Genomic DNA, 26,214 nt, shown 5'->3' on the forward strand with positions numbered 1-26,214 from the left:
AAGCAAGCGTTAGATGATCTAATGCTCCTAATAGCTAGAGATACGTCGTATATAGATGATCTAGACATATAGTATTCGTCATAGGGATATATTATCTTCTTGTTTAGAGGACCTATTATATAGAAAGCGTTATACTAGAATACTATTATAACGTCTAGCACTAAAGTAGAACTTCTGACGCTCTCTCTTACGGCAAGGGAGACTATAGCGCTTAAGAGACTGTTCGAAGATATCGCTCTCGATCTTGGCAAGCCTTAGAAGATATGCTACAATAATTAGCGAACTATTCGACTAGTGATTGCAGAGAACGAACATATCAATACTTGCCTATAGTATATAGATATCTATAACCTATAGCTATATTAGGAAGTTGTAAAAGGAACATTCGAAGTAGTATACCTACTAATTAGTCAAATGCTAGCAGATAGGCTTATAAAACGGCTTAGCCGACAAGCGTTCGAGCGATAGAGAGCGCTCCTCAATCTCTAAAATGTCAGTTACAAGCTTACGTAAGTAGAGGAGTAAAGAAAACTAGTCAAATTAAGAAAACATAAGACAAACTAGGGCGCTTACTAGTACCTAAAATACCGTCCTAAGCTCCTAGAGACACTAGAGTAAACGTCCTACTCTATCTAAATATCGCTATTATTATTAACTACCTTACCCTTGCCCTTGTCTTCGCCATTGGCCGGCTACTTGGTAGTAGCCGACACGTCCTTACTAGCACGGGCGTAAGCCGTACGCTCTTCCTTGATTTTATCGACCTAGTCAAAAATCTCGAAGACAGACCGTCCGATCTTTATAAAGCACGCAAGCTCCGAACTATCTCCCTCGAGCTCGTTATCCTTGTCTAGGGAAACCCTAGCACGCTTAAAGTCGCTATAGAGGACTGTATACAACTTCTTAAGATCCTATATATATAAGTTAGTATATACAATATACTTATATATAGGGGGTGGGGTCTAGATACTTATAGAGGCCTTGGTACCTTCTAGTAGTACCTTAGTCAAAGCTAAAGTCGCTTTGATATAAGAGGAAGGACTAATATTCTAGTTAACGAAAGTACTATAGGAGTAATCGGTTGCTTACGAGCAAGGGACGTATATCTCGAAACACTTATAACCACTATAGTAGTAATAGTAGTAGTAGGAGCTAGGGCTAGAATAATTACGATATTTGCTAAGAGAACGACTAGCTAATGCCAAGTATATATATATATTATAGGGGACCTTATAAAGCTTGAGAGCATTAACTATACTATAATCCGTTAGCTTGTAAGACCTAGAAGCGATTAGTATAGCGCTTAGAAACCGCGATCGAAGTCGACTTTTTAACTAGGAAACTGTAAAGCGAAACTATATAATAAAGAAATAGCGAAAAATCGCTAGAATCGCTTAAAATCGATAGATTCGATAGAAAATTGTAAAACTAGCGATAGAACTAAAGAAAACCGAATAAATAGAGCAAATAGGAGCACTTATAGTGACTTGCTATTAGTGTACTTACGCTTCTAGGGCGTGACAGGCGTAAGCGCTAGCCTGCCGGCTATAGTAGCCCTAGCCAAGCCGGAAGTAGCGATAGACTTGCCTAGCTTGACTAAGGCTACAATAGATATATCAGACATAGCTAGCGAGCCGTTTTTTAATTTAAACGTAAGGAACGCTATTTTGCTATTATTACTACTATTATTATTATAGTTATTATTATTATTATTATTATTAGTATTATTATTATTAGGGTAGTAGTAGTATTTAAATTGCTATTTTGAAAGAATTGCTTAAATACCCTCGATTCTTTCAAAACCACCAAATTAGGAAGGTAGGCGCCTAGAACAATTAGTCAAGGAAGGCATAACATAAGATATAACACCGGAAATAACATTACGACGAGCAGTTAAAGCGACTACCACGCTTAACTAGGGGGTATGTCAGAAGCTAGGGAGCTTCTAAAGCTCTAGCTACGAGCAATGTAAGCCACCCTTACAAGCTCGTGGACGTACAGATCATCTTTCCTTTGTCTATTTATATCGCTCTTTCTCTCCTTTGTAGATAGTTTAACAAGGCACTCTTTCTGTTCCTTCCTTGCCACTACTCTCAACGCCTCCTATGCTTATTCGAGCTTGCAACTGCGTTCGGCACTTCGGAGGCCCAAAACGCATTAGCTTCCGCCCCTCTTAACCTCGGAGCAAAAGCGGCGAAGCCCGACTGAGACCTGGAGGCCGGCCATCTCAGGCGGCAAAACTGTAAGCGGTGTCAGGTAAAAAGTATCGGTTATCAGAGCCCGTCAGCAGATCAAGGTTCAACTATCCAGTTGGCTAACATTCCCAGGTAATTAACCGTGGGCGCTTCAATATTGGGGTTCTGAACCCCCCGCGTTCCATGTCTGCTCGGCCGCCGCAAGCCCGGAGTACCGTTCACTGGGTCCCGTCGAATGACACGCCTCCCCGGAGCGGCATTGGGCCAGCGTACGGTTCGGGATCCGTTCACGGTGCCTAGCACCCCGTCTTTCCTCTTTCACTTGCGCAGTCGCTGTTATTATGGAAGGTTTCAGCGTCTCGTCGAGAGAGACCAAGAACATGAATCTCACCGACAAGGAGCGCAACACCCTCCAGCTTGTTGAGAGGCTGGGCGCCTCCATCAGCTTGGTCAGCGTGTTTGCTATTTTTATTGTTTACGGTCTCTTTTCCCGGGTCCGCACCGTCCCGAACACCTTCATCTTCTTCGCGTCGATTGCAAATGTCGGGGCCAGTATCGCATGCCTTATTGGCTTCAGCGGTCTCCTCGCCGGGGAGAAGTCAGCACTTTGCCAAGGCCAGGCCTTTCTTTTCGAGATGTAAGTGGTAGCTTGCCGTGTCAGAGATCCTTCCGCTTGTGCCCTTTATTTCCCCTAACCAGGGGCTGCTGCAGGTTCATGCAGTCCGACCCCTGGTGGTCGTTCGCCATGGCTGTCAACGTCTACATGGTCTTCTTCATGGCCTACCCCCCTAGCAATCTGCACAAGAATCTGTGGATCTATTGCATCATCTGCTTCGGCATACCGGCCATACCGGCCTTCATCTGCCTCGCGTACGCGCCAAACGGGGAACGCATCTATGGCGACGCTACGGTATGTTGACAAGGTCGCCGAGAGCACCCGATGACGTCGACGCTAACGACCGCCTCAGCTGTGGTGCTGGATCAACGACAAGTACAACCCGCTGCGCATCTTCACCTACTATCTTCCAATTTGGACGTGCATTGTACTGTCTACCCTCATCTACGTGGCGGTCGGGTACCATGTTTTCCACCAACGCAACCAGCTGCGCAACCTGACCTTCAGTAATCAGGAAACGGAAAATTCCGGTACAGAATTGCGGGAGTCGGAAAAGGTGCGTGCTGAACGTTTCTGTGGTCCCCCCCTTTTTTTTTCCGCGTGTTCCTTCCCGGAGTGATCAATGGTTAATAGTGCTGACTTTGCACTCCTTTTCAATGATATTAGAAGCAGCAAAGCTACGGCACGGTAACGATCGAGGTGCAGATAACAGCGGAGTCTTCCTCCGGCGGCCAGACGCCACCGCCCTCAACCCCGACCGGATCCATCGTTCCGGTCCTACACAACCCTTCGCAGCCACCGGGTCCTGCCGGCCAGAGCCCTTGGGGTTTCCCCGACGACGACATCGAGTCTGTTTTCCCCACGACCCGCTGGCACGTCAACAGCAGCCACGGGAGCGACAGGAAAAATAACAGTAACATCATCATCAATCCCGACATCAACACCCACAATCAGACCTCCTTCGCGACGACCTCGACGACCATCTCCTCGGCCCCGCGCCCATCCGACAAAGCCGAGCCCGCCCGTCGCCCGGTGATGCCTGCGTGGCTGGCGCGGACCTGGTGCAAGTTCCAGCGCAGGCTGGCCAACCTGGACCCGATCAAGCTGGCCTACCTGCGCACCTCGTTCGTCTTCGCCCTCTCCATCCTCGTCACCTGGACGCCCAGCAGCATCAACCGCGTCTACGCGCTCGTCCACCCGGCCCACAACAGCTTCGCGCTCAACCTGGCCAGCGCCGTCGTCCTCCCCCTGCAGGGCCTCTGGAACGCCGTCATCTTCGCCGCCACCAGCTGGGGCATACTCAAGGACGAGTTCCGCCAGTTGCGATACGGTAGCGGAACCGCAAGTACGGCAGCCCCTGGTGCCGGTGCTGCTAGGGGCGGCGACAACGGCTGGACGAGAGGGTTGCGGTGGCGCGAGCGCGGGTGTGGGTGCGGGTGTGGGTGCGGGTGCGGGTGCGGGTGGTGGTCTGACCGCCGGCGCGGGGTGGGCCCGTCGTCCGGGAGGCTGAGCGAGGCGGAGATGGCACGGCGTCAGCAGCAGCAGCAGCAAGAATTGCCTCCAATCTTCTGGGTCCGGGATGGGAGTCTGCAGGAAACCCGCGAACTGGCGACGCTCTCTTTGCGGACGGCAAACGTGAGGGTTATCCGGGACGGCGCGCTGTGACGGGTATGTGAGGCGAGATTTGTTGAATGGGGATGGACCGGAAAGGCGTTGATGTTTCGGTACCTAGTGTGTTGCGGATGATTAATATTAATTAAGTCACACGAAGATCTTGGCGGGGTGGCTGTTGAGGATGGACTCCGCGGCAGGCGGAACACCACAGTACGAGCTCTGTGAAGCACATACATACAATCTTGATGGCAACATAATAACCGCCGTTGATAAGGTCGTGCGCTAGCCAGACGGTCGAAAAAAACCTCCAGATCTGAGCTTGTGGATCACCTCGTAGCGAGGTTCCTTGGTGTTTTCGTCATGGTCGAGGTTATCGCCGAGGTGGACTGGATGGTAGCCATTCGGCTCGGATTTCTCGAGGTCCTCGCCATGGTCCAGGACAGACGGCTCGTACTTGAGTTTTCTCGGATCTATTCGCTACATGCTAAAGGGAAACAGGAGGGTTGAGCAGATTGGTGGACAATAGAACGCACTGGTGGAACTAATAAGGATGATTCTTTGAAAGCAATCTGGCGTTGCCTAAATTGGAAGGTTGGCTGATAGGATAAGACATTGTTTGGGATAAGAATAATTAGAACCGCGGCTGGTTCCGCTTTGGATAATACGATTCGAACTTCAGCACGATGCCGCTGTGTCGCGATTCATGATGGGAACATCGTAAGAAACCCTTTGCGAGATTCGGGGAGGGTTTAAAGGAGGAGCCGTCCCGCTCACATGACTAAGGCCCGCATGGCTCAGTGGTAGAGCGTGTCACTAGTAATGACAAGGTCACTAGTTCGATTCTGGTTGTGGGCAAATAAGTGGACCTTTGCCGGTTCATGTCCGCTTTTCTTCTTCTTTTTCCCACTTTGGCTATTTCTCGACTTCTACTCGAGATGGTGGTGGTCATTCTTGTATCGTGTTTCGGTGCGCGGTTAGTTTGTTAAGGCAACATCGCTTGGTGCGAGTACCAGGCAAGCCAAGGAGATCTGCCGCAGCATCTTCTAATAATTAAGTCTGGCACTCGACAATATTTATCTCGTTTTAACAACCTACGATGCCTCGGTGGCTAGTAATTACCCTTGTGGCCCCAGAAATTCTTTCGCGGGCGCCTCGATGCGAAGGTTGGGAAACCTTAGAGAGCAACAGAAAGACGACGACCAAGAACTTCATTGCGTTTGGTAGAAGGCTCCGTCTCAAGGATAATGGTGCCCACGTCCTTTGCCGCAGGGATCTAATTATGCTTTGTTGAGGCCGGGACAAAATGGGGATGGTTTAAGAGAAGCATCGGTCTACTGCTCGACAGCGAGGACCAAGCGGCAAGGGCGGCGCTCACGTTAGTTCTCCAGAGAACCGATTAGCTACAGCCCTTGAGCCTATGCGGGTGCTAATTAAATAATATGACTAGTAACCGTAGAATTCAAATTCTACCTTGGCCTCGAGACTTGCGCCTGTCTAATTATCCCCCCCCAAAAAGTCTCTCTATTCAGTACACCTCGGTCTCCCTCTCTGCCTCCTCTATCTTCCTTTAATTATTCGCTCTAGCTCTATCGTCTAGTAATCATGGATCGTGTTATGCCCACGCGATTCTATAGAGTCTATAATGGCTCTCATCCCCTCTTCCGATGCCTTTCTGCTTCTCTATCCGCTCCGACTCCAGGATCGCCAGCCGTCGCCCGTCCCTCCCCTTTGGCCGGTCGGCGGCGGCAAAGGCGGCCTCGACCGTCCCGCCGACGGCCTCGAACTTGCCGTTCGGGCGTACCGTCATGACCAGCCAGAAGACGCCCTCCGGCGCGAGGAGGCGCGTGGCGCAGTCCCTCAGCAAGGCCGCGTGCTCCGGGGCGTACACCACGTCCGTGGCGACGAGGAGGTCCGCTGGGGCGTCGAGCGGCGGCGGCGGCGGCGACGCCCCCGACGCAGCCGGCAGCTCCGCCCAGTCGAGCGCACAGGACCGGACCGGCCCGTCCTCACGGTCCGGAAAGTTGGTGGCGATGTTGGCGCGCAGGTTCGCGAGCACGGCGGGGTGGTAGTCGGTGGCGACGACGGCCGCGTGCGGCATGCCGAGCCGCGGGAGGAGCGAGGCCAGGACGAGGCTCACGAGGCCCGTGCCGGCGCCCAGCTCGACGATCCGCGGCGCCGGTCCGAGGACGGCGGGATCGAGGAGATAACGGGCCGGGTCGGCGCAGAGCATCTTGGAGAAGACGATCGACGCCCCCCAGCTCTGCAGCCCCACGTCGTCCGGCTCGGACGAGTTGGTCCCGGCGAGGCCGTCGTTCAGCCGTATCTCGATGGCCTGTTGCTTCTCCTCTCCGGCCGCGCTCACGTTGTTATCGATTACGGAAACGGAAATCCGAGGAGGCAGTTCGAATGAGAAGGTGCGCGCAAAGTCGGTGCTGCTGCTGCTGCTGCTGCTGCTGCTGCCGCCTTGGCCTGCCACACCTTGGAGCCGGCCCTCGTCCGCGGGGTCGGCGAAGAAGGACTCGAGCACCCACGAGGCCTGGTCCAGGGCGTGCTGCCGGGCGGCGTCAGAAGAGAAGCAGGCGAGCGCTTCGGCGCGGGCCATGAAGCCCGTCAGCCATCGCTCCGCCGTCCTGCGCTCGAAGGCGTCGGCCCGCAGCGTCTCCAGCCTCAGCAGCTCCTCGCCGAGCTCCCCGCCGAGCTGCTCCGTCTCGGAGGCGTAGCCGGAATCCGCCAGCGGTTGTTCGCTCGCAGACCTGTCCTTGTCTGCCGGGGTGCCAAAGGCCAGCGGGCAGTACAGAGCCACCAGGTTCTCGAGATGAGCCAAGATTTGGGCTTCGGTCAGGGACCCAAGAGCGTTCAGCGGTGGCAGGCTGCCCGATGGAGACGGCGGGTACGGACGCCCCATCTCGCTTCTCTGGGATTCGCCCAGAGAATGGTCGACTCTATGGCCGTGGCATGAAAGCTTTTTTTTTTTTTTTTTTTTTTTTTTGCTGGAATCCTGGAGGGAATTTTCTTCCTGTGTTTTTTTGCCCCCCTTTCCTTTTTGGTGCGATAAGAGGCCCCTCCGGTCGGCGGGAGCGGTGGCGATTGGCTGGCTCCACCATGCCTAGTGTAGGAACTGAAGCTATTATCGTCGAGGCTTCTCCTACGGATTATTCAAAACAACACCGACCTGAGGGCACTTGGCCACACGCACATTATCGGTGAGCAGGCACCAGATTGCAACGGTCTCTGGAGGAATATAATGCAAGGACCGATTTCTGTGCCATCTTGTATCATCTGACGGCGGCTCACCGAGTGCAGATTAATTACGGGTTAGTTAATTACACTACAAATACCAAGCCTATAGTCTTCGGTTTCAGGAAGGAAGGTATGTCCGGAGTAAGAATTTTTATAGCCCGCGGCCCTTTCCAAATTTAGTAATTACGATACTTAATCGCAGCATTTACACGTGAATTCACACCGTGGAAGAGAACATTTGGGGGCAATCACGACTTCCAAGTTGAATGCAGAACTTCGGCGGTTCGGTTTCTAGACAGAGGAAGAAATCACCAAGAACAATCGCCCCTAATTAGTCGCTACAACACCCGGCTCCTTTCTTAGCTTGAGCTGGTATTCTAGTGTGAATCAAAGCATCACTCAAAATAAATGCTTCGCTGGTGCAGTGGCAGCTCTTTCCTCAGCTGGAAATTCGAAGGACCTCAAGATCCTTTGAAAATGTTTTCTCTTCCCTGTTTCACTGCAGGCTGCTCGCAAAGCTCGGTGAGGAGCTGCAACATCGTGGCTGTTTGCTTCAGGATTCAAACCATCACATTCTTTGTCGTATCATGACATCGAAGCACAGAGCCCTTTGTCATGGACTTTGTGAAACTAAGTCTGCCTGCATCTGAGAGTTGAAGCAATGTATCCTTTGTTGAAATAATGGGTCGATACGTTTGCTCATCCCATGTTCAAAATCCGCCTTGCCGTGATACCAATAAGGCAGACAGAGTGACAGCGGCCGCAACCTTGTGATTAGGCTTGTTTTACTACATGGCATCTCGAAGAAGATAGAGTCAAAACAATAGCAAGCCCAACGTAATACAAGTAAGAGAGGGATGATGTTCTTACCTGGCCTCATCGACCTCCAGCACCAAGAAGGAGGCAACCTTGAACCGAGCTACTGAGTTAAGATGCGTCTACCCTTTGGGTTAGCAGAGTCACATGTTTTCGTCCGGTTTCCCGGTTCTCGGATATGCGTCCTTGTACAAGAGACCCCGAACCGGATCTAGATCAACAGGGGCAGTACGCTTAAACCCGCCAATCTGAATGTGCGTGAGAGGGTGGCCTGCAGGCTGTCGGCTTACTATTCGAGGAGACACGCATGGTGTGGTGTGAGTACTAATGTGGTGCTACGTCTGGCCTGCGTGACAAAGATGGCCGAGCCGGCCACGGTTACTCTCAACACTCTTGACAGCCGGCTACGTAAGACATGGTACAGCTCAGGCACGATCAGATCTCCAGGGTGCAGCTCACACACACCAAGAAGACCTCGAGACATGAACGTTCGAAGGTCTAGCCAGGTTATCATGTTGCTCGCCCCGTGTCTCTAGTAGTAGCGTACAGACATGGCACTTACCCGCTATGTATCTTCGACATCATACCACTGGGAGGAGAAAGGACTGCCAGCGTAACCGGACATCCCTCTTGAGCAACTAACGCTTAGGCTCCCTCTCCCGAACACCGCTATGGGTGGTCCCGTATCAGCCGACCCCCAGGGAACGCAAGGCGAGCGAAACCATACACCGAGCCCCGGGTAGTCACAAGATTCAAGGTAACATCTCCGGTAGCTAGAACTTGAAGTCACTTGGCAGACCGGACTACGAAATCTAGAAGGCCGTGGTGCGTAAGCTGCTGACGGAGCCAACTAACAACCGCCACGAGAGGAATACCGAGCATCCAACTGGCAGGTTATGGTTAGCACGGCTCCATAACTGCGCCAGCCAGCCATGATCATTCGTATCTTGCGGAGCTCCCGTGACCGGGTTAGGCTCTTCCACCGAAGAGTTTGCTGTCACATATGGCATCCAATGTTGGCACACGACGGCTGCAGCCTTCCGTCACCGAACACGTCGACGAACCCTGCGGGGAATGTACGACGGTCAAACATCTAGAGTGGCGGAGCCAAGCCATAATTAGTGTATTAATGAGTGGGAAGGTGGATACTGGTATGAGCGAAGAAAAGGATATAAGGGGGGCATGTTGGCAGAATATCTAGGCAAGTCTTCTTGGAACATCTGTGATTATCAGGGGAAGGACAGGAGACACTCCAAACAATCAAAACTCACTTCAACACCCACGTCTTATATACGCACATACACGGAAACGTTCGACCTGATCAAGATAAGCGATGGCGATGACCCGCAACAAAAACAAAAACAAAAACAAAACCACCCGGTCCACGAAGCTCAATACAACTTCCACCGACTCCACCTACGACCGTGCCTCTCGCGAGGTCGTAATATGGGATACGGCAGAGCCGACCCGGTCGAGGGACAGCTCTGCCACACGTCCCAGAAGCAGCGGCAGCAGCAGCCCATCGGACTCCTCCTCACTCCGCACGGCCAGCCGCAGCAGCCGCTCTGAGAAACCAAGCGGGCGGCGCAGGCGCAGATCCGTCCCGCCGAAGGGATCCAGCGTGGCGCCCACCGTCGGGTCGAGAGGATCGACCGGGGCTGCGGCGGCGGGGTCGGACTCGGGCTCGGGCTCGGGCCCGGGCCGTACCTCGGCCCCGTCGCCCTCGGCGCGCGGTTCCGGCTCGGGCGGGCTGAGCTTGACCGAGACCAACGTGAGGCGGACCTCGGACTTTTATGAGTATCTGAAGGGAGAAAGAGATAAGGCCGGGGAGATGGCAGGGCCGTCGGGCAGGACGGCTTTTCTTCTTGACACGCTGGTTGATGTTGACAGCAAGTTGAGTGGTGAGCGGTGGTGAGTGAGGTCAGAGGGGCAACAGAGGGAACGAATCAGGACGAAGTTACGGATGTTGTGTTTCAGGAACTTGCTGAACATTAATTTCCCTGGAGGGAATTGCTTCCATCACAAGCAGTCCAGTCAGTGGCGTAGTTGGTCACAAGAGAAATAGATTGCGTACCTGGCGCTAGCACTACCCATTTTACTGTCCCCGCCCGAGTGAAGGCCTACAAAAAAAAACCCTGAACGCCCCGAATGCAAACGATGCCAGTTGAAGATCCCTATAGCCGATCCTCTGGTTTCTTCCAACCAAACAACACACTCGCTTCCGCGATCGCTCCGCGAACGTTGTCGACCAGTGCCTTTGCCATCCCCTGGCCGCGCCTCCTGGCCGCGCCGGTATCGACCATGCCCCCGGGAACGGCAGACGACGATGGCTCGCTGCCCATCGTGGGGAGGACGTTGTCGCTCGCCGAGAGGCTGACAAACAGCGCAAAGGGCACGAGCCAGACGCAGAGGCCAAAGTACGAGGCGATCTCGGCGAAGGAGGGGATGTCGTCCGGGAGGTCGTAGTACGAGGACATGCTCTGGTAGGCGCGTTCTTGGCGGTGGGAGAAGTGCCTGAACCAGACGTAGTGGTTCAAGAGAACGAGAACTGCCTCACACCCCGTTTCATCAGCTGTTTGCCCTCGCCCACCTCTGTCTGTTGTAGATGCTACTCACCGCACGACGCCAAGAACAGCGGGTCTGTAAGCTTGACAAAGGGAAACCGTCGCATGTTTCCGAGGTAGATGAAGTGGGAGAAGATGCCCAGCGCGGTGGGGAGAAAGGGAAAGCGATCGACGACGCAGAGTAACAGCTGCAGGACCATGATGGAGTAGATGAGCTTGGTCAAGAAGCGCTTCGCCATCACGGTGTGTTCCTCGACCAGTTCGGAGAGGTAGTATAGCCCGGACGCTGCAATGGCGCGCACAACAGGTTAGCACCCTACATGTACAGTAAGTATGCACAGAGCAACGGTCGCATCCTGCAGAAGCGCTCCGTACAGCGCCCGGAATTCGCAACTCACCGATGGCCAGCGTCATGAAGCAGAAGCCCACGACAGAGCCGAGATAACCAACAAGCGGCAAGATCCACATTTTCACGGCTTGCTTTGTCAGTTGTAGGATTTCGAGCCAGAAAGTATCATTGCGCGGCCGTTCGACGGCAGACGGGGATAAGAGTAGGGAATTGTCGAGAAGATGTTCTTTTTGGGTGGCCAATTGATGTCGCTCCAGTGAACTTGGAACCGCGACTCTTGGCAAGTTTGGGAAAGCTGCAAGGCCAGGTTGTGCTCTGGCTGCGCTCAGCCAAGGCCAATGACGTCCATCGGGAATCGTGTCCACAGCGGGACGGGGGCGCCTAGCATGGCCTCCTTGGGCCGGCCGCGGTCGGATTCGGTTGATTTTTGATCCTAGCACGGGAAGCAAGGCCCGGCCGCTCTTTTACCGATAAGATTAGATAACGCCTTCTTATCGCCCACACACAGCACAACAACAATTCTTTGGTGGATGGGCTTCAAGTTCAAAGACGACTGCAGCGAGCTAGGTCGTACTCTCTGACAGATACATAGTCAAATCGAGATTCCTGTTCGGCGCGCTTCGATCCCCACGACTTCTCAAATCTACGATAGGCAGTATATTAGCACGTCTTGCATTCTGTTCGCTGGCAACTCGGCCCCAAGAACGAACGGGCAAATTGCCCCACCACGTACCAAATTTCCTCCCGATTTCAGCCTGCGATTGCGAAAACTACGACGCTCGATAAGCCTGTTCTAGACCGGGTTCAGCGAACTGTGATCTAGGGGGGCGTCGCTCATACGTGTACACGCGTGCCAACTGAGTCAAAGTTACAACTACATCCGTCAACATGTCGCGCCCTGAGGACACCCTGTGAGCTCAATTCATCCGCACTTACTTGACTCCTTTTCTTTTTTTTCCCTTTTTTTGTTAATCTCACCGCAAACTCACATTTGCGACACAGCCAGGCCGACGTCCACTACGACGATGTCGAGGCGCGCAAGTACACGACAAGCTCCCGGATCCAAAACATCCAGGCCGCCATGACGCGGCGGGCGCTCGAGCTCCTCAACCTCAAGTCCCCGAGCTTGATCCTCGACATCGGTTGCGGGAGCGGCCTGTCGGGGGAGATCATCTCGTCCGTCTCGGAAGAGGACGGCGGCCCGCACGTGTGGGTGGGGATGGACATCAGCCCGTCGATGCTGGACGTGGCGCTGCAGCGGGACGTCGAGGGCGACCTGCTGCTGGCCGACATCGGGCAGGGGGTGCCGTTCCGGCCGGGCACGTTCGACGCCGCCATCAGCATCAGCGCCATCCAGTGGCTCTGCAACGCCGAGAACAGCGAGACGTCCCCCGCCGGCCGGCTGACCCGCTTCTTCAACGGGCTCTACGCGGCGCTCAAGCGGGGCGGCATGGCCGTCTGCCAGTTCTACCCCAAGAACGACGTGCAGAAGCAGATGATCACCTCGGCCGCCGTCAAGGCCGGCTTCGGCGCCGGCCTGCTCGAGGACGACCCGGACACCAAGAACGTCAAGGTCTACCTGGTCCTGACCGTGGGCAACACCGCCGTGGCCGGCAAGGGCGGCGACATCACGGGCGTCGTCGACGGCATGGACAACGTCGAGGTGTTGGACAACCGGAAGAAGAAGGCCAAGAGCGGCAAGGGCGAGATCAAGAAGGGCAGCAAGGCTTGGATCATCAAGAAGAAGGAGCAGATGGAGCGGAAGGGCAAGATCGTCAAGGCCACCTCCAAGTACACCGGGCGGAAACGGCGCCCTCAGTTCTGATGATCTCTCGGTTTTCTTTCCTGCATTTTTTTTCTTCATATTTCTTTTGCTGCATCTTCCTTTTCAGGGGCTGCATTTGGAAGGGGCGTTTTGGGTCTGGCGACAAAAGCACATATACTGTTGATATACTTTCCTTTTTGGCGCACAAATCTGATACCCTGCTTTTTGTTTTCTTCCCCGTGGCTTCGATTTTCACATATGTTGCTTGCCGTTACGGTTAGACTCTGAACCACTAGAAGAGACATCTCGGGGCCGCGTTGCTCCCTCCCTTCGAGCTCGTCCATCTCTTGCTTTGGGACTTGGATAAACAAAAGTTATTCTACGCGCAGTCGTCAGGTCGCATGTTGATGCCAAGCGGCGCCACAGTTATTTGGGGGGCGGGGGGTTGGGGGGGGGACTGTGGGCCAGCAAAGTGGAGCCTGCACTGAAGAAACCCGAAACCTGCGTTTCACTCGGCCAGCTCGGCCGACCCACTTGGGGCCGATAGCTCCGGCGGTTCGCCGCCGCAAGCTCCGAGTCAAATGCCGGGAGAGGATCTCCGGGGAGAGAAACACCCACAGGTTCCGCTTCTCAGGGGCTCACAAGCCAAAAAAAAAAAAAAAAAGTTCTTTGTGCGGAAGGCCCGGAACTGATTCAAGTCAATGGGGAGACGGAGCCGGGCGTAATAGAGTAATTAAAAACCGCCGTTGATGCAAGAAACAAAAGATATCATTCACATCGTTAACGAAGCAACAAATAGACAAAGATGACTGCCCTTCCCCGTGGTCGCACTCTCATATACATTTACAGTACATGTTTCCTTCGCTTGCCTTCCCCTGTTCTCATCGGCCTCTTCCTCTTTGTCCCGGTCCCTGTTTAAGTCTATTGGTGCCTGTTGCCTGATCTACCTTCCTCCCCCTGTGTGCTATGGCCCGAGGCGTTGGTTGGCAAAGTAGTTCTATCTGATGAGTGAGTTGGAATTGCTGTCGGGAAGAAGGACACGTCACGATCGGGCGTAACCACTCGCTCTGTGTGTTAGTTAGATGTGCTCATGGGCACAGATGTTTAGAGCGCCTTCTCCATCGAGTCGAGAATGGCGCGGGTGAACTCCTTGTTGGTGGCCTGGCCGCCCATGTCGGGCGTGCGGACCTTGCTGTGAGATGTGTTAGAAGATGGTGCACTCTGAGAAGCGACGAGGGCGGCGCCAACTTACCCCTGGGCGATGACGTCGTAGACAGCGTTGGAGATGCGGTTGGCGTGGTCGTCGAGGCCGAGGTGGCGCAACAACATGGTACCGCTGAGGAGGAGAGCAGTAGGGTTGGCCTGGTCCTTGCCCTTGATGTCGAGACCGACGTGACGGCAGCCGGGCTCGAAGACGGCGACGTCACGGCCCATGTTGCAGCCGGGAACAACGCCGGGACCGCCGACGAGCGCGGCGGCGATGTTGGACAGGATACCACCGTACAAGTTGGGCATGACCATGACGTCGAACTGCTGGGGCCGGCTGACGCACTGCATCGACGCGTTGTCGACGATCATGTCGTTGCACTCGAGCTGGGGGTAGTCCTTGGCGAGCCTCTGGAAGGTGCCGCGGAAGAGGCCGTCGGCCAGCTTCATGATGTTGGCCTTGTGAATGCAGGTGACCTTCTTGCGGTTGTTGGCAAGGGCGAAGCTGAAAGCAAACTTAGCAATGCGCTCCGACTTGGCACGGGTGATGATCTTGAGAGACTCGACGACGCCGGGCACGCTCTGGTGCTCCAGACCGCTGTACTCGCCCTCGGTGTTCTCGCGGATAATGCAGAGGTCGACGTTCTCGTGGCGCGTCTTGAGGCCGGGAATGTTCTTGACCAGGGAGACGGAGGCGTAGATGTCGAGCTCCTGGCGCAGGGCCACGTTGAAGCTCTGGTGGCCGGACCGCGCGATGGGGGTGTGCAGGATACCCTTCAGGCCAAGCTTGTTCCGCCGGAGGGAGGCGACGGCCTCCTGGAACTTCTCCTCGGTGCGGCCCTCGGGCGTTGCGTCCTGCAGACCCGACACCTCGATCTGCTCCCATGTGATGGGCACGTTGTCGGCCTTGAAGACGGTCTTTACGCTCTCGGCAACCTCGGCGCCAATACCGTCACCGGGGATGAGCGTGACGGTGTACTTGCCACCGTACTTGGTGGGCTTGAAGATGTCGGACTGGACGGTCTGGGAGGGGGCATCGCTGACGCTGGCGAAGGTGCGGGCAGCGTTCAGGCGCTGCTGGGGCTGGCCGGCGGCCCGGAGCAGGCGCTGTGAAGGGAGGAAGGGTTAGCAGGAGTCGCTCGCTGACGACATGTGCAAGGCGTGAGGGGGATCTTTTTGGTGGTTGGGCGGCAGCACGGGCAGCAGGCGCAAGGGAAAGGGTCCTAAACCTACCTGGGCAGCGCGGGTAGAGTTGCGCGATAGCATCTTGAGCAATTGAGCGGAGAGGAGGTGAGTTAAGGGTACTCCACGAGATTGTCGAGATGTGAAGGCGCGATGAGGGCTGGGCCAAAAAAGGTTGTTGTTCACAGGCAAATGCCGCAAAACGCAAAACAAATGGCAATGAAAGGCCAGCGGCGCCTTCCTTGTTGGTCGCTCAAGCTCTTTTCGGTCTCCATCTTCCCGGACAAGTGGATCGCTCGAGCGAGAAGCCTGATTGCGCTATTCCTCAGACGGCTTAGCGCACCTTCCCGCAGCCTGTGACGTCTGCAACGTTGTCGGCGGCACGGAAAGCGGCGGATTTGCGAGCTCTTGCCAAGGCCGGCGTTCCTTCCCTTTTGTTCGACTTTACCGCAAGGGCCGAACACTTGAATGTTAATACCCGGGAACTACTCCCGGTCGCCATCTTGGGATAATCCCAAGTGAACATTCCTCCGTGTGCTGTACTGGATTTGCGCGATGGCAGATGGCGACCAGATGGCGACGGCGGCGCATCGTGGACGTCAAGCGGCGTCTGAAACCCTGGGACAACCTTGGCTGCGCTGGATTCAAACATTCGCGACCTCGCACGGGATCCTGGCCAGTGAAGTCGAGTTGGCACAGCAATGCGATGGCCGCGTGGGCAGGTGCTGCATCTCTGTCCTTGCTAAAGGCTGGGTGTGTGGGCGAAGATAGAGGTGACAACAAGTCAGTTTTTGAGACTCTTATCTGCCTTCTTTGCCGGCATCGCTGATGCATGCGGGAGCTGGTGTTGTACCGCACAGGTAAAGCGTCGCTTCTCCCTCTTTGCGCTCAAGTTTGACCGAGAGAACCCCACCACCCCTTTGCTCGAGCACCAGAGCGCGTAAATTGGACATCGACAATTGGACGGCAACAACCACAGTGCTAGCATGTATCCGGTCGACATCCTGAACCAGCGGCACACGAGATTCGTTCTCTGGGTCCCACAGTCGGACAGCTCGACAGCCCAACCGCCGGTTCTCGTGATCGGGACCACGGACAAGGGTGCTGGTGTCTTCCAAGAGATTGGACGGTTCCCTCTCGCTCACTCAGACGTCGGTTGTCAAACTTCGTGGCGGAAAGCTTTGCTATGCGACAGCTCACTACTTCGCTACGGACTATGACCTCGGTACATCCTCTGACCTCGGCCGCCTCGTTGACAAGATCCATTCCCAGGGGGTTCAGTTCCTCGCCGATGTGGTGATGGCGTTTGGCCATGATCCATACAGCTACATTGATTTCGACAACTTCCACCTCAAGCCGGACCTTGAGCCAGACAACCCGGATAGCTACCAGTCGGATAGGAACGGGCAGCTGCGGGACGGTTTCGGCGGCAACTCGTGGCGTCGTTATATCCGCTCAGTCCATTCATACGATCCCGAGACAGGGGACGTCCATTCTGCGGTCCATCCCTCGTGGGCCTTCCACCGCTGCCATTTAGCCCGGTGGATGACGGGTTTTGGCGTTGGTGGACTGCGGGCTGGACGACCTCAATGGCGCCCACTTCACCGCTGGCGTTCAGGCGGTGAACTACATCACGTCCCACGACATTGAAGGCCCCCCGAAGGCGAGGCTGTACAACTTCCTTATCGGCAACGGGATAAGAGACGTTGAGAAGCGAACCAAACTGGCTTTTGCGCTGTTGTTGACCAGCGTCGGAACCCCTATGATATTCGCTGGTGAGGAGTTCGCCGACCAGATGGACCGCAGCGTCGACATGGGCAAGAAGCAGAGTGACCCGGTCAACTACGAGCGGAAGAACGACGGCGGGTGGCGGCAGGCCCTGTTCGGGTATGTCGCCAACTTGGTCAGATTCCGGGCCAAGTGTCCTGCCCTAGGGGAGGACGACACTGAGTTCTTGCGCGTCGATGTGAGCCGTGGCGGGCGCATCATGGCGTGGCTCAAGGGGTTTGTCTGGCGATGGCAGGCTGCCAGTCGTTTTCGTTGCCAACTTCAGCGATGAGAACAACCCCGGGGCAGAGAATGTGATTGCAAACTGGCCCGACAGAGACCAGGACGGCTGGCGGGAGATTTCACAAGGCAGAGAGGTTCCGCTTGAGTGGGTTGGTCGCGAGCCGCTGGCGGCCTGGGAAGCCAAAGTTTACACGCGTTGGACTGAGCGCCCCTGAACTCCCCGGGCCTCCGAGTACATACACACACACGCGCACCAGAGAACGCCTAGCCAACAAATTGACCACTCCGAGTGCGCGGTGTAGTTCATGAGCTGCATGCGGTATCCGGCCAGGCATTCTTGACGAAAACGGCGTTATAATGTTAGAGGTGCTTGCTGCATGCTTGCATGATGAAAGCACGGGAAAATGGGCAGCGAAAAAAGATTGGAGGGGAAAAAAAAATGTGGAAAATTTTAGGCAATCGCTGCCGGGAATTGAGCCCGACGTGGGGGTCGAACCCACAACCTTGAGATGAACTAGGACTTAAGAGTCTCACGCTCTACCGATTGAGCTAGCCGGGCAGGCTAGTTGATTTGTTGATGGGGCGGTTCCACAGACGGCTTGATGGACACCTCCTACGGCATTTTGCCTCTGCAACCAATCCCCCCCAAATGTTGACCTCTGTGGCCGAACATAACCTCGGTCAGCAACAATTAGGATAAGGAACCCCTGAGCAAAGCGTCGCTTTCTTGAAGTTGAGGTCGCTCATGAGTCAGGACAACTCGACGAACCCTCTTTCTTTTTCTGACCTATCCCCCTAGTGGGTCGAGTACCCGCTTCAAACTCGCCTATCACGGACCTACCTGGCCTCCCTGGCAACTCTGTTGATGATGGTCGACCGGATGGAGCCAGAGCAGGCCGCAGAGATACATTTTCCTTTTTCCCACCGTAAGCCTTCCGTTGCCAATCACCATCCTTTCAACCACAACGTTTGGCAGAGTTTAAATCACAGGATGGAGCATTGCGGACACGTCCTGCACGAGAACTGTGGCCCCAAGCATTGATTGAGCAAGAATAACACCAAACCCTATAACCTGTTAGTTTCCTAACGCCACCCTGACGCCCTACTTTCAGTCAGACAAGTGAAGTACTGGAAGCCCCCCGAGCACAAAACAGCGTGTCTTCCTTGCCTCACCCTGGTGTCCCCCAACGCCTCCTCCTAGAGTTCATAACACGCCCTAACTCGGGGGCCCTCTACCACTGCTCCCAAAACCCGAGCCTAGACCGGTCATATGTCTCGTCATGTCCAGTGCGCGATAATGAGACTGACCCACCGTATCCCAAACAGTTCCTCCTTTGTGATTGCCCTTTTCTTCTCCTTTCCGTTCAAGCACCCCCGTCCTCCTCATCCAGCGGCTCGACCCTCACAAGGATCTCCTCCAGCAGTCCCTCCAGAAAGGTGCCAACGTCCTTCCCCATCCGCACCGGCTCCGCCTTGTCGAAGTGGTCAATCTCCTTGCACACGTGCGCCAGCTTGTACACCAGCTTCCGAATCTTTTCGTGAGCCGCCTCCGCGCGCTGCTGCTTGGGCGTTACCGGGGGTGGCGGCATGCCTGGCGCCTGCTCCGGGCGGTACGTCTGCTGCAGGTTGATCTGGCGCCGCTTGAGCGCTTCCTCAAGGGCCGGAAAGATGACGTCGTTGAGGGCGTCGAGCTCGCCATTGGGATTGGAAGGCGCTGGGGTCGGGAAGGAGACCGGGTTGGAGGATGAAGGGATCCGTTCTCCCGCGCCCACCCCGGGGTTTGGCAACGGCCGGGGGAGCTCCTTGGAGACTAGCGGTTGGATGTTTTGGCTGGAGTAGGAGGGTCTGTGCTGCTGCTGCTGCTGCTGTCGTTGATGATTAAACTGGAAGCCTGGAGCTGGTTGCGTGGCCTTCCTCGCTTCGAGAGGCTGCGGGTGAGCCGAGTCCCGATTGGAGGGCGGCTGGTGTTGTTGCGATACTCCTCGGAAGGGCGGTATCTCTGGGATTTTCATGGGCACTGGCCTAGTAGACGAGGCTGTGGAGCGGACAGACGGGCTCTGTGGCTGGATGGCGGGGCCGAGGTTCATGCCATCCATCTCTCGCTGCAGCTGTTCTTGCAGCACGCGGTCATAGTCCTCGGGGGAGCTAGGAGACGGAATTGGCGGCATGGGCTTTGACACGAGCGACGCCCGCGGGGTTTCGGATCCGGGTCCGGATTGAGACTTCTGAGGCGAGGGTGGTAGCGGAACTTTGCTCGGTGACAACGGCGCCGCCGCTGGTGTAGGCACTGGTTTTCTCTGTGGGGACGACTGCCTGGACGTGCCTGTCCCGGTTGCTCCTTTGAGCGTGTCGCTTGTGTCAGCAGCAGCGTACTTGCTGGGGCTGCCTTCTCGCCTCCTCTCGTCGCGGTAGTCGGTGGTATTGAATGCCGCTGACGCCCTCGCATTGGTCGCTGAATCCCCCATGGGGTTGAGCAGGCCGGGCCTATGTACCAGGTTGCCTCGCTCGTTGACGAGGCGTACGGTTCCGAAGTCCCACATGTCCTCGTTGATGGGGCTCCGGTTCTCGACCTGGTCGGCGTCGTCTCCGTCAAGTTCGTCGTCTTCCTGCTTGTGGGTCACGGCCCATCGACTATACCGCTCAATCAACTCCGTCAGGCAGCTTGTCTTCTTGGCTTTCTTGATAAACGGGTGTTTGAGCATCTCTCTGGCTGACGGCCGGTCTTTAGGGTCTCGCTGGAGGCACAACTCGACAAAGTCCTTGAACGCCTTCGTGAAATTGCCTTCTAACCGCGGTGGCGGGTTCTTGGGAATGAGAAAAAGCACCTTCATTGGGTGGATGTCAGCGTACGGAGGCTCGCCGTTGGCAAGCTCTAGGGCGGTGATTCCTAGGGACCAAATGTCGGCCTTGTGGTCGTAGCCGCTCTGCTTGATGACCTCGGGCGCCATCCAGAACGGAGTTCCGACAAAGGTGTTTTTCTTCGTCATGGTCGCCGATAGTTGGCCGGATACACCGAAATCGGCCAGCTTGACCTGGCCGTTGGCAGCAAGAAGGATATTCGCAGCTACCTGGTCAGAAACACACTGGACAGAAAGGATCGCAGCAGGGGGTTCCTTACCCTTGATGTCCCGGTGTAGCTTTTTGTCGGAGTGCAGGTAGTCTAGGCCAAGAAGCAGCTCGCGGATAATGATGGCAATGTAGTCCTCGCTGATAAAGCCCGGCTTCATGAGGTCGGCGCAGCTGCCTCCGGCGCAAAATTCCATCACAATCCACAACTCGGCACCTTTGGCGTACGAGCCGTAGTACTTAGTGACGTAAGGTGACTGTAGCTCGGACAGTATCGCAATCTCTTGTATGATGTCCTCCACCTCATCTTCGGCGCTCTCGATATCGATGATCTTGATTGCCACTGACTGACCGGTGCGCTTGTCGACACTGACATCGTTTGTTAGCGACATGGGCGTATGCGTCAATGAAGGAGTGGTTGTGTTGAGGTAGGTACCCTTTGTAAACCTTGCCGAAGCTCCCTCCGCCTGTTGGCAATGTCAGCTATTGTAGAACCATACTCGCGCACAGGAGTGGCTCAACCAATGCAGTAATCCTTCGTGTAAAGCGTCTCTGGGTCCAGAGACCCTTCACCACCGTCGTAATCTCGGTTATCGCGCTCCGCCATCTCGATTTATCGCCGATGGAAGGTGACGTGCCCTAATGTGGACTTGTTTCGAGACCAAACACAAATACCGTCGAGTGTTGTGTCATGCGCCTCAGCTGCATCCGGCACCCCTGGTCGGAATGGCGATCTCTGACAGCCGCCGAGAGTCGAGGAAAGCAGGTCGAGAAACAATCGCAGGACTGAGAAGCTCGGCGTTCGTAGAGACAAGATCTCGAGAAAGATCGGTCGGTCCAAGTGGTACGAGTGGAAGAAGGGTTGTCCGAACCAAATTGCTTGATCGGCGCAATCGGTTGCCTGGTTGCTGCGATCAAGGGGTATACTGGCTCGGGTGAATTAGCCAAGGAGTGGAAGTATTTGGTCGAGTGGCTTACGGAAGTTTTCCAAGCAAGAAAATTGCCAGATTGCGGGTTGCGAAGGAGGTGTTCAAAGCGAGGATGTGTTGTGTGTGTAATGTAAGTGCTCGAGACCTGCAACTGCTGCTTGGATCATCGAGTATTGGGACCCAGCAGCGGGCGACCAGTGCAAGGAGCCCGATTAAGCTAGAAGACGAAGCTTCCCTGGTTGTTCAACGAGATCAATGGGAGAAGGCTCCTTTAGATCTTCGAGATGACAAGTCTATTGAGAATCCTACACCGGCGAGAAGGGATAGCCTCCCTGCGGTTATACCGGATCGTCTGCAGTCGCACTGTTGACGGATTGTTTGGCTGCTGTCGCCTAGAGACGGGCCATGTGGGGTCGAAGAAACACAATGCCAGAGGGATTGTTTACTTGTGTTGACTGCAGCCCACCTGGCCGGGAACCCCGCCCGCTTCCCGCCCTACACCCCACCTTGCCAGGGGTCAGGCAAGGTACGGAACTCACGACGCAACGATTCGTACCGTAACGTATACGTCCCTACAGAATCCATACAACAACAGGTACAGATTACTGTTGTGTATTTCTTTGCGAGGAAGCCAAGGCGCGTCAGTCCGTAAGGGCCCCGGAATGAGTGTGACGAGGACTAACTAAAGGTAGTCCTTCGCTTGCCAATGTCTCTTCGAGGAAGGGAAGGGTTCCAAGGTTTCCGGCGGCCATCCTAGCGTCGAGCGATAGTTAAAACAGACTAGGCCTGCGACGTCAGCCGCAAACCCCCCCCCCCCCCCCCCCTTTCGCCAATGCATCCGTGGTCCTTCGCAGAAGATGAGTTAGATCGAATCCCACCCTCAGGCTCAAGATATCCGCTCTCCGGCTCCTGCTGCCTTTTTCGATCTTGCGTAGAATCTTCAAAAGACTCAACGTGAGGCGAGAACCAACATTTCCCATATGAAATCTATGTTCTCATTCTACCAACAAAAAAAACGCAAAGTACGCCCTGTGCCGAGTCTCCCATGCATTGACGGGGACTGTATCGCTACTATCACGCCAGTTCCACCCAGACTAGGAAAATATCCTCCCAGGCAAAGAGGAGTCAGAAACGAGGATATGCTGAACCCCTCGCACCGTGGGAGAAGAAAGAGAGGATAAGAGGGAAGAAAAAGAAAGAAAGAGACAGAGAAAAAGCCGTCTATCTCCCATGTTCAGATCATCTCCCGCCCTTCTAGTGAATCGGTCCCATCGTGTTGAGTGACTAGCCATCCGAAAATGATATCTATCCCACTGGAAGTGGAGATTGATTGAAGAAATAGGACGACAGGTGATAGTCGACTCCGCCAACATTAGTCCTCAATAAATTCGAGCATGACCACGGCATTGGCCAAACCAGCCTCCTCAATGGTCTCGTCGAGATGGTCAATCAGATTGGCGCCTTGTGGCGGCATCGACTTGAGCTCAAACTCCACGCCCTCCTTGCCCGGCAGCGGCTCCGCCTTGAGCCACTCGTAGATGCGAGAGACGGGTTCGTCGAGCCGGAAACGGCGAATGATGCGCCCTGGCGGATATCTGACCTGCAACCTCGTCGTTGTCTTGGGATCGGCTGGCGGCTCGACGTGGGGCCGATCGGACGGTATCCTGGCGAACGCCGATTCTTGCGCCGAAGAAGCTTCCGGCTCGGCAGATGTCGACCCCGCCGGCTCCGCCTGCTCCTTGCCCTTTTCTTCCTTTACTTTGGTAAGCTCGTCGGGGTCGTGTATGTTTGGTTCCTTGGGGCCGCCGTTCGCGTCCAAACTGTTCTGCAAAGCCATCTCGAGCATCTCCTCCTCCGTCATCCGGTCCACATCTATCGCGCGCTCGGGCCGCTTGACCTTGGGGACGGGATTCTTGCTGTTTGCCGAAAGGCTATAGCGGTCGAGGAACTCGACAAGCTGAGCGTGGAATTCAAGCGCATTTGGGAAAGGGGTGCCACTGAACACCTTGACCTGCTCGCCGGTCCGCGGGTCAATGATGGAGACGTGCGGGTAGTTGTTTGGGTTTTGGTGAGCTTCGTTGGGGAGGTAGAACGTGATGTACTGCTCAGCCGCGTAGTCGTTCTTGTCGTACTGGAGGAAAATGAAGTTTTCCCTCACGAGAGACCTGATGGCCTCGTCCTTCCAGATATCGCGGTTCAGAGCTTGACAGTTGAAGTCAGACATGTCCTGAAGGTTTACCAGAATCCATTTCTTGTTGTCTTTGCCCTCGTCGCGAGCATCGTCCCAGCTGAGGTGTGACATTAGATCGTATGGCGGCCGGAAGAGTTCTGCCAGACGGGATGCTCGGCTGGTTTCAGATCCACCCAGCGATGCAGGACGCGATGTTCGAGAGCTGTCCTCCCAAACGGACTGGGCAAATGGGTTGCTAGGCCGGGCTATAAAACTTCCGTTAGCAAAAGTCGAGCCGGGAAGACCCAGGAGTCACCCACCTCGAGATTGTTGCCTCCTTCGGATCTGCTCGAGAATAGCGGCGTGCCCGCCATCGTCATCATCGCCATAGGCCGGGGCAACCAAGGTCTCAGTGGTTCGGGCAATGGGGGCTCGCACGCCGCCTTCGCCTGCGTTCTGGCCGGAGTACAACTCTTCCTGAAGCCTCTGTGCCATCGCTGCATCTTCCTCCTCCTGGGCGCGCCGGGCTACACCGGCAGCTTCGTCGCCATCGTCAGCCTCATCCTCAACCATGGGCACGTCGTCATCTGAATCGATATGAATAACGCCCTGGGCATCCTCGCGGCCGATCTGTGGGCGACTAGGCCTACTGGACCTGCTGGCAGTTGTGGTTGTCGAAGGGCCGGCATTGCTCAGCGATTGTTGCAGATCTTCGTCGGCGAACCAAAGTTGAACCGCCTGCTCAAGGTCTGAGCTGCACAAATCCAATATGCGCTCTGCAGCCGTGCGGTTGGCACCCGTAATACCCACGAAAGCATTGATATCTTCTTCGGTCGCCATATCTACGGTGAAGTGTTGTTCCGATCAGTACCAGCGGGAAAGGCTAGAGAGTGCGGACAGCGGTGGTAGATGCGAGGAATTTGCTATCACTCGCTCGTGCTGTGCGGTAACTTGTTGTGGTTGGCAGCTGGACGGTGGCTTGCTCGGTCGGCAGTTAGGCGTGACGACGGGCGATGATCTTCAAGGCCCGAAAGCGTCGTGAGCGGGGGGGGGGGGGAGCCTAAACTGCCCCGCGCTCTGCCGGTGGGGGAAAGAGGAAATGGTTGGGGCAAGGCACGAGTTCTGCCGAGATAAAAGGAAATCTGAGGCCGTAGTTTGTACGAGGGATATTTTTGGGAGCCGCTCGGCGCGTAGTATTCAAAGTTGCCTCTTTGTCGTTGTTTGTGGCGCGAAAATAGTCGTGGAAGGCACAGATTTCTCTGGAATGTTGGAGCTCTAGCAGAAGGCTGCTGCCAGTGACGCAAGGACGACCTAAAGCGGGATCATTCAAGCTCCCGACATGGGGTCTGCCCCTCGGAACAGGGTTAGGGTCGGTTGTCGATCGGGCCCCTCGGGAATCAGGTTCAACAACTTTGCCAGGTTTGAGGTCAGTTCCTAAGGCAGCTGCCTGATTGAGCTCAAGCCTACCTACTCTTTAAGGTACTTGGACAGAAAGCTCCAAGCCTCGTGCTTAGTCACCCGGGCAGCTGCGGGTAGTCCCTCCAGGCCCTTTAGTGTTGCGTGTTGCATTGCGTCTCGTTCTGGCAGCCTGCCAGGGAAGCGCTACTGATGCGGCGCCGTGATATGCACCCCGGAACATCCACTTCACTAACCTCATGCCACAAACTCCTCAACACGTTTATACACCATAAATGATCCAATCTCCCGCCACGGCTCTTTGCTTGCAACGGCGATAATTCCCGATGCTAATCACTCGATTCAGAATCTGAAAGCGCGTCTGCCAGCGCCATTCCGTGGTTCATTTCGGATTCCTTGCTGGTCCAAAGTGTGCAGACCCGAGCCCCGCGCTGCAGAGCTCTTGGCGAGCAATCACGGGAGACTTTGAACTCATCGTCAGCCGCCAATACCCCACGCGATGGCCGCACCAGTTGATGCTCAACGAGAGCTCGATCTCATAGAGAAAGCTGAATGGCGTATTCTCTCCGCATCTTCGGACGAGGCGAAGCTCCAGGGGCTCCTGAAGGTCTATCTCGCTCCCCTGTTATTGAAGGCGGGCAGTGAGCATGTCTCGGTTCGGAACAAGGTTGGCAACACCTGTCCCTTTTTCTTGAAGCGCGAGCATAAACACTGATCCTTTCTTTCTTCTACAGGTGATATCTACATGCCAGACCATTAACAAGCTGGTCAAGTCTCCGGGGTACGCCTTCTGCCTCGCTTGGGAAGACATATGGAGGACTGAACGACTAACCTGCCGTTCAGGATTGTCCTCCCTGTCGCCGCCCTGCTTGACCAGTTCAAAGCCGCGGAGCAGCCGCTTATCAGGCACTTTGACCTGATTTACATACAACACAGCGTGGGGAAGCTGAGCGCCGACGAGCATCGAGCTCTCGTTCCCAAAGCGCTCCGCGGCATCAGCAAGGGCTCAACGGCCTCCACCAGCCAACTCTTCAACGTTGTCCTGCGCATGCTTGCTGCGGTGAAAATACCATCAC

At 55.2% G+C, this 26,214-nt stretch overlaps 11 protein-coding genes and 2 non-coding genes across 13 annotated transcripts; 7 read left to right on the forward strand and 6 right to left on the reverse strand.

Annotated features, from left to right (window-relative positions):
• Positions 1–2,378: 2,378 nt before the first annotated feature.
• Positions 2,379–4,579, forward strand: MYCTH_2131791 (uncharacterized protein; the record flags this gene model as incomplete). The annotated part of the gene is made up of 5 exons (XM_003658947.1): positions 2,379–2,469; positions 2,526–2,832; positions 2,907–3,105; positions 3,164–3,367; positions 3,478–4,579. The coding sequence occupies 5 exons, from the start codon at positions 2,379–2,381 to the stop codon at positions 4,474–4,476; spliced, it is 1,800 nt and encodes a 599-aa protein (XP_003658995.1). The 3' UTR covers positions 4,477–4,579.
• Positions 4,580–5,208: 629 nt separating this feature from the next.
• MYCTH_t3 lies at positions 5,209–5,280 on the forward strand. The gene has a single exon. It is a non-coding gene; the product is annotated as a tRNA-Thr (tRNA).
• Positions 5,281–5,810: 530 nt separating this feature from the next.
• Positions 5,811–7,652, reverse strand: MYCTH_2295506 (uncharacterized protein). The gene has a single exon (XM_003658948.1). The coding sequence runs from the start codon at positions 7,328–7,330 to the stop codon at positions 6,038–6,040; it is 1,293 nt and encodes a 430-aa protein (XP_003658996.1). The 5' UTR covers positions 7,331–7,652; the 3' UTR covers positions 5,811–6,037.
• Positions 7,653–9,814: 2,162 nt separating this feature from the next.
• Positions 9,815–10,396, forward strand: MYCTH_91253 (uncharacterized protein; the record flags this gene model as incomplete). Its single annotated transcript, XM_003658949.1, has 1 exon — positions 9,815–10,396. One exon carries the CDS (start codon positions 9,815–9,817, stop codon positions 10,394–10,396), a length of 582 nt encoding a protein of 193 aa, XP_003658997.1.
• A 38-nt stretch (positions 10,397–10,434) lies between these two features.
• Positions 10,435–11,740, reverse strand: MYCTH_2295508 (uncharacterized protein). The gene is made up of 3 exons (XM_003658950.1): positions 11,098–11,740; positions 10,556–11,029; positions 10,435–10,494 (listed from the first exon to the last, which is right to left on the reverse strand). The coding sequence occupies exons 1-2, from the start codon at positions 11,243–11,245 to the stop codon at positions 10,656–10,658; spliced, it is 522 nt and encodes a 173-aa protein (XP_003658998.1). The 5' UTR covers positions 11,246–11,740; the 3' UTR covers positions 10,435–10,494; positions 10,556–10,655.
• Positions 11,741–11,887: 147 nt separating this feature from the next.
• On the forward strand, positions 11,888–13,513 carry MYCTH_2295512 (uncharacterized protein). Its single transcript, XM_003658951.1, has 2 exons — positions 11,888–12,305; positions 12,397–13,513. The coding sequence occupies exons 1-2, from the start codon at positions 12,283–12,285 to the stop codon at positions 13,217–13,219; spliced, it is 846 nt and encodes a 281-aa protein (XP_003658999.1). The 5' UTR covers positions 11,888–12,282; the 3' UTR covers positions 13,220–13,513.
• Positions 13,514–14,055: 542 nt separating this feature from the next.
• On the reverse strand, positions 14,056–15,813 carry MYCTH_2295514 (uncharacterized protein). Its single transcript, XM_003658952.1, has 4 exons — positions 15,599–15,813; positions 14,412–15,472; positions 14,222–14,351; positions 14,056–14,160 (listed from the first exon to the last, which is right to left on the reverse strand). Exons 1-3 carry the CDS (start codon positions 15,629–15,631, stop codon positions 14,264–14,266), a joined length of 1,182 nt encoding a protein of 393 aa, XP_003659000.1. The 5' UTR covers positions 15,632–15,813; the 3' UTR covers positions 14,056–14,160; positions 14,222–14,263.
• A 285-nt stretch (positions 15,814–16,098) lies between these two features.
• On the forward strand, positions 16,099–16,428 carry MYCTH_2295518 (uncharacterized protein). The gene is made up of 2 exons (XM_003658953.1): positions 16,099–16,330; positions 16,408–16,428. The coding sequence occupies exon 1, from the start codon at positions 16,103–16,105 to the stop codon at positions 16,316–16,318; it is 216 nt and encodes a 71-aa protein (XP_003659001.1). The 5' UTR covers positions 16,099–16,102; the 3' UTR covers positions 16,319–16,330; positions 16,408–16,428.
• Positions 16,429–16,533: 105 nt separating this feature from the next.
• Positions 16,534–17,772, forward strand: MYCTH_2122625 (glycoside hydrolase family 13 protein; the record flags this gene model as incomplete). Its single annotated transcript, XM_003658954.1, has 4 exons — positions 16,534–16,698; positions 16,820–17,107; positions 17,166–17,551; positions 17,601–17,772. 4 exons carry the CDS (start codon positions 16,534–16,536, stop codon positions 17,770–17,772), a joined length of 1,011 nt encoding a protein of 336 aa, XP_003659002.1.
• A 260-nt stretch (positions 17,773–18,032) lies between these two features.
• On the reverse strand, positions 18,033–18,116 carry MYCTH_t42. The gene has a single exon. It is a non-coding gene; the product is annotated as a tRNA-Lys (tRNA).
• Positions 18,117–18,760: 644 nt separating this feature from the next.
• Positions 18,761–21,597, reverse strand: MYCTH_2295521 (uncharacterized protein). The gene is made up of 4 exons (XM_003658955.1): positions 21,146–21,597; positions 21,060–21,090; positions 20,676–20,992; positions 18,761–20,621 (listed from the first exon to the last, which is right to left on the reverse strand). Exons 1-4 carry the CDS (start codon positions 21,228–21,230, stop codon positions 18,922–18,924), a joined length of 2,133 nt encoding a protein of 710 aa, XP_003659003.1. The 5' UTR covers positions 21,231–21,597; the 3' UTR covers positions 18,761–18,921.
• A 911-nt stretch (positions 21,598–22,508) lies between these two features.
• MYCTH_2141635 (uncharacterized protein) lies at positions 22,509–24,727 on the reverse strand. The gene is made up of 2 exons (XM_003658956.1): positions 24,043–24,727; positions 22,509–23,988 (listed from the first exon to the last, which is right to left on the reverse strand). The coding sequence occupies exons 1-2, from the start codon at positions 24,560–24,562 to the stop codon at positions 22,925–22,927; spliced, it is 1,584 nt and encodes a 527-aa protein (XP_003659004.1). The 5' UTR covers positions 24,563–24,727; the 3' UTR covers positions 22,509–22,924.
• Positions 24,728–25,344: 617 nt separating this feature from the next.
• On the forward strand, positions 25,345–26,122 carry MYCTH_2295527 (uncharacterized protein). Its single transcript, XM_003658957.1, has 2 exons — positions 25,345–25,805; positions 25,873–26,122. The coding sequence occupies exons 1-2, from the start codon at positions 25,638–25,640 to the stop codon at positions 26,056–26,058; spliced, it is 354 nt and encodes a 117-aa protein (XP_003659005.1). The 5' UTR covers positions 25,345–25,637; the 3' UTR covers positions 26,059–26,122.
• The last annotated feature ends 92 nt before the right edge of the window (positions 26,123–26,214 follow it).

The sequence above is a fragment of the Thermothelomyces thermophilus genome, chromosome 1, assembly GCF_000226095.1.
Source record: "Thermothelomyces thermophilus ATCC 42464 chromosome 1, complete sequence".
NCBI lineage: Eukaryota > Fungi > Ascomycota > Sordariomycetes > Sordariales > Chaetomiaceae > Thermothelomyces > Thermothelomyces thermophilus.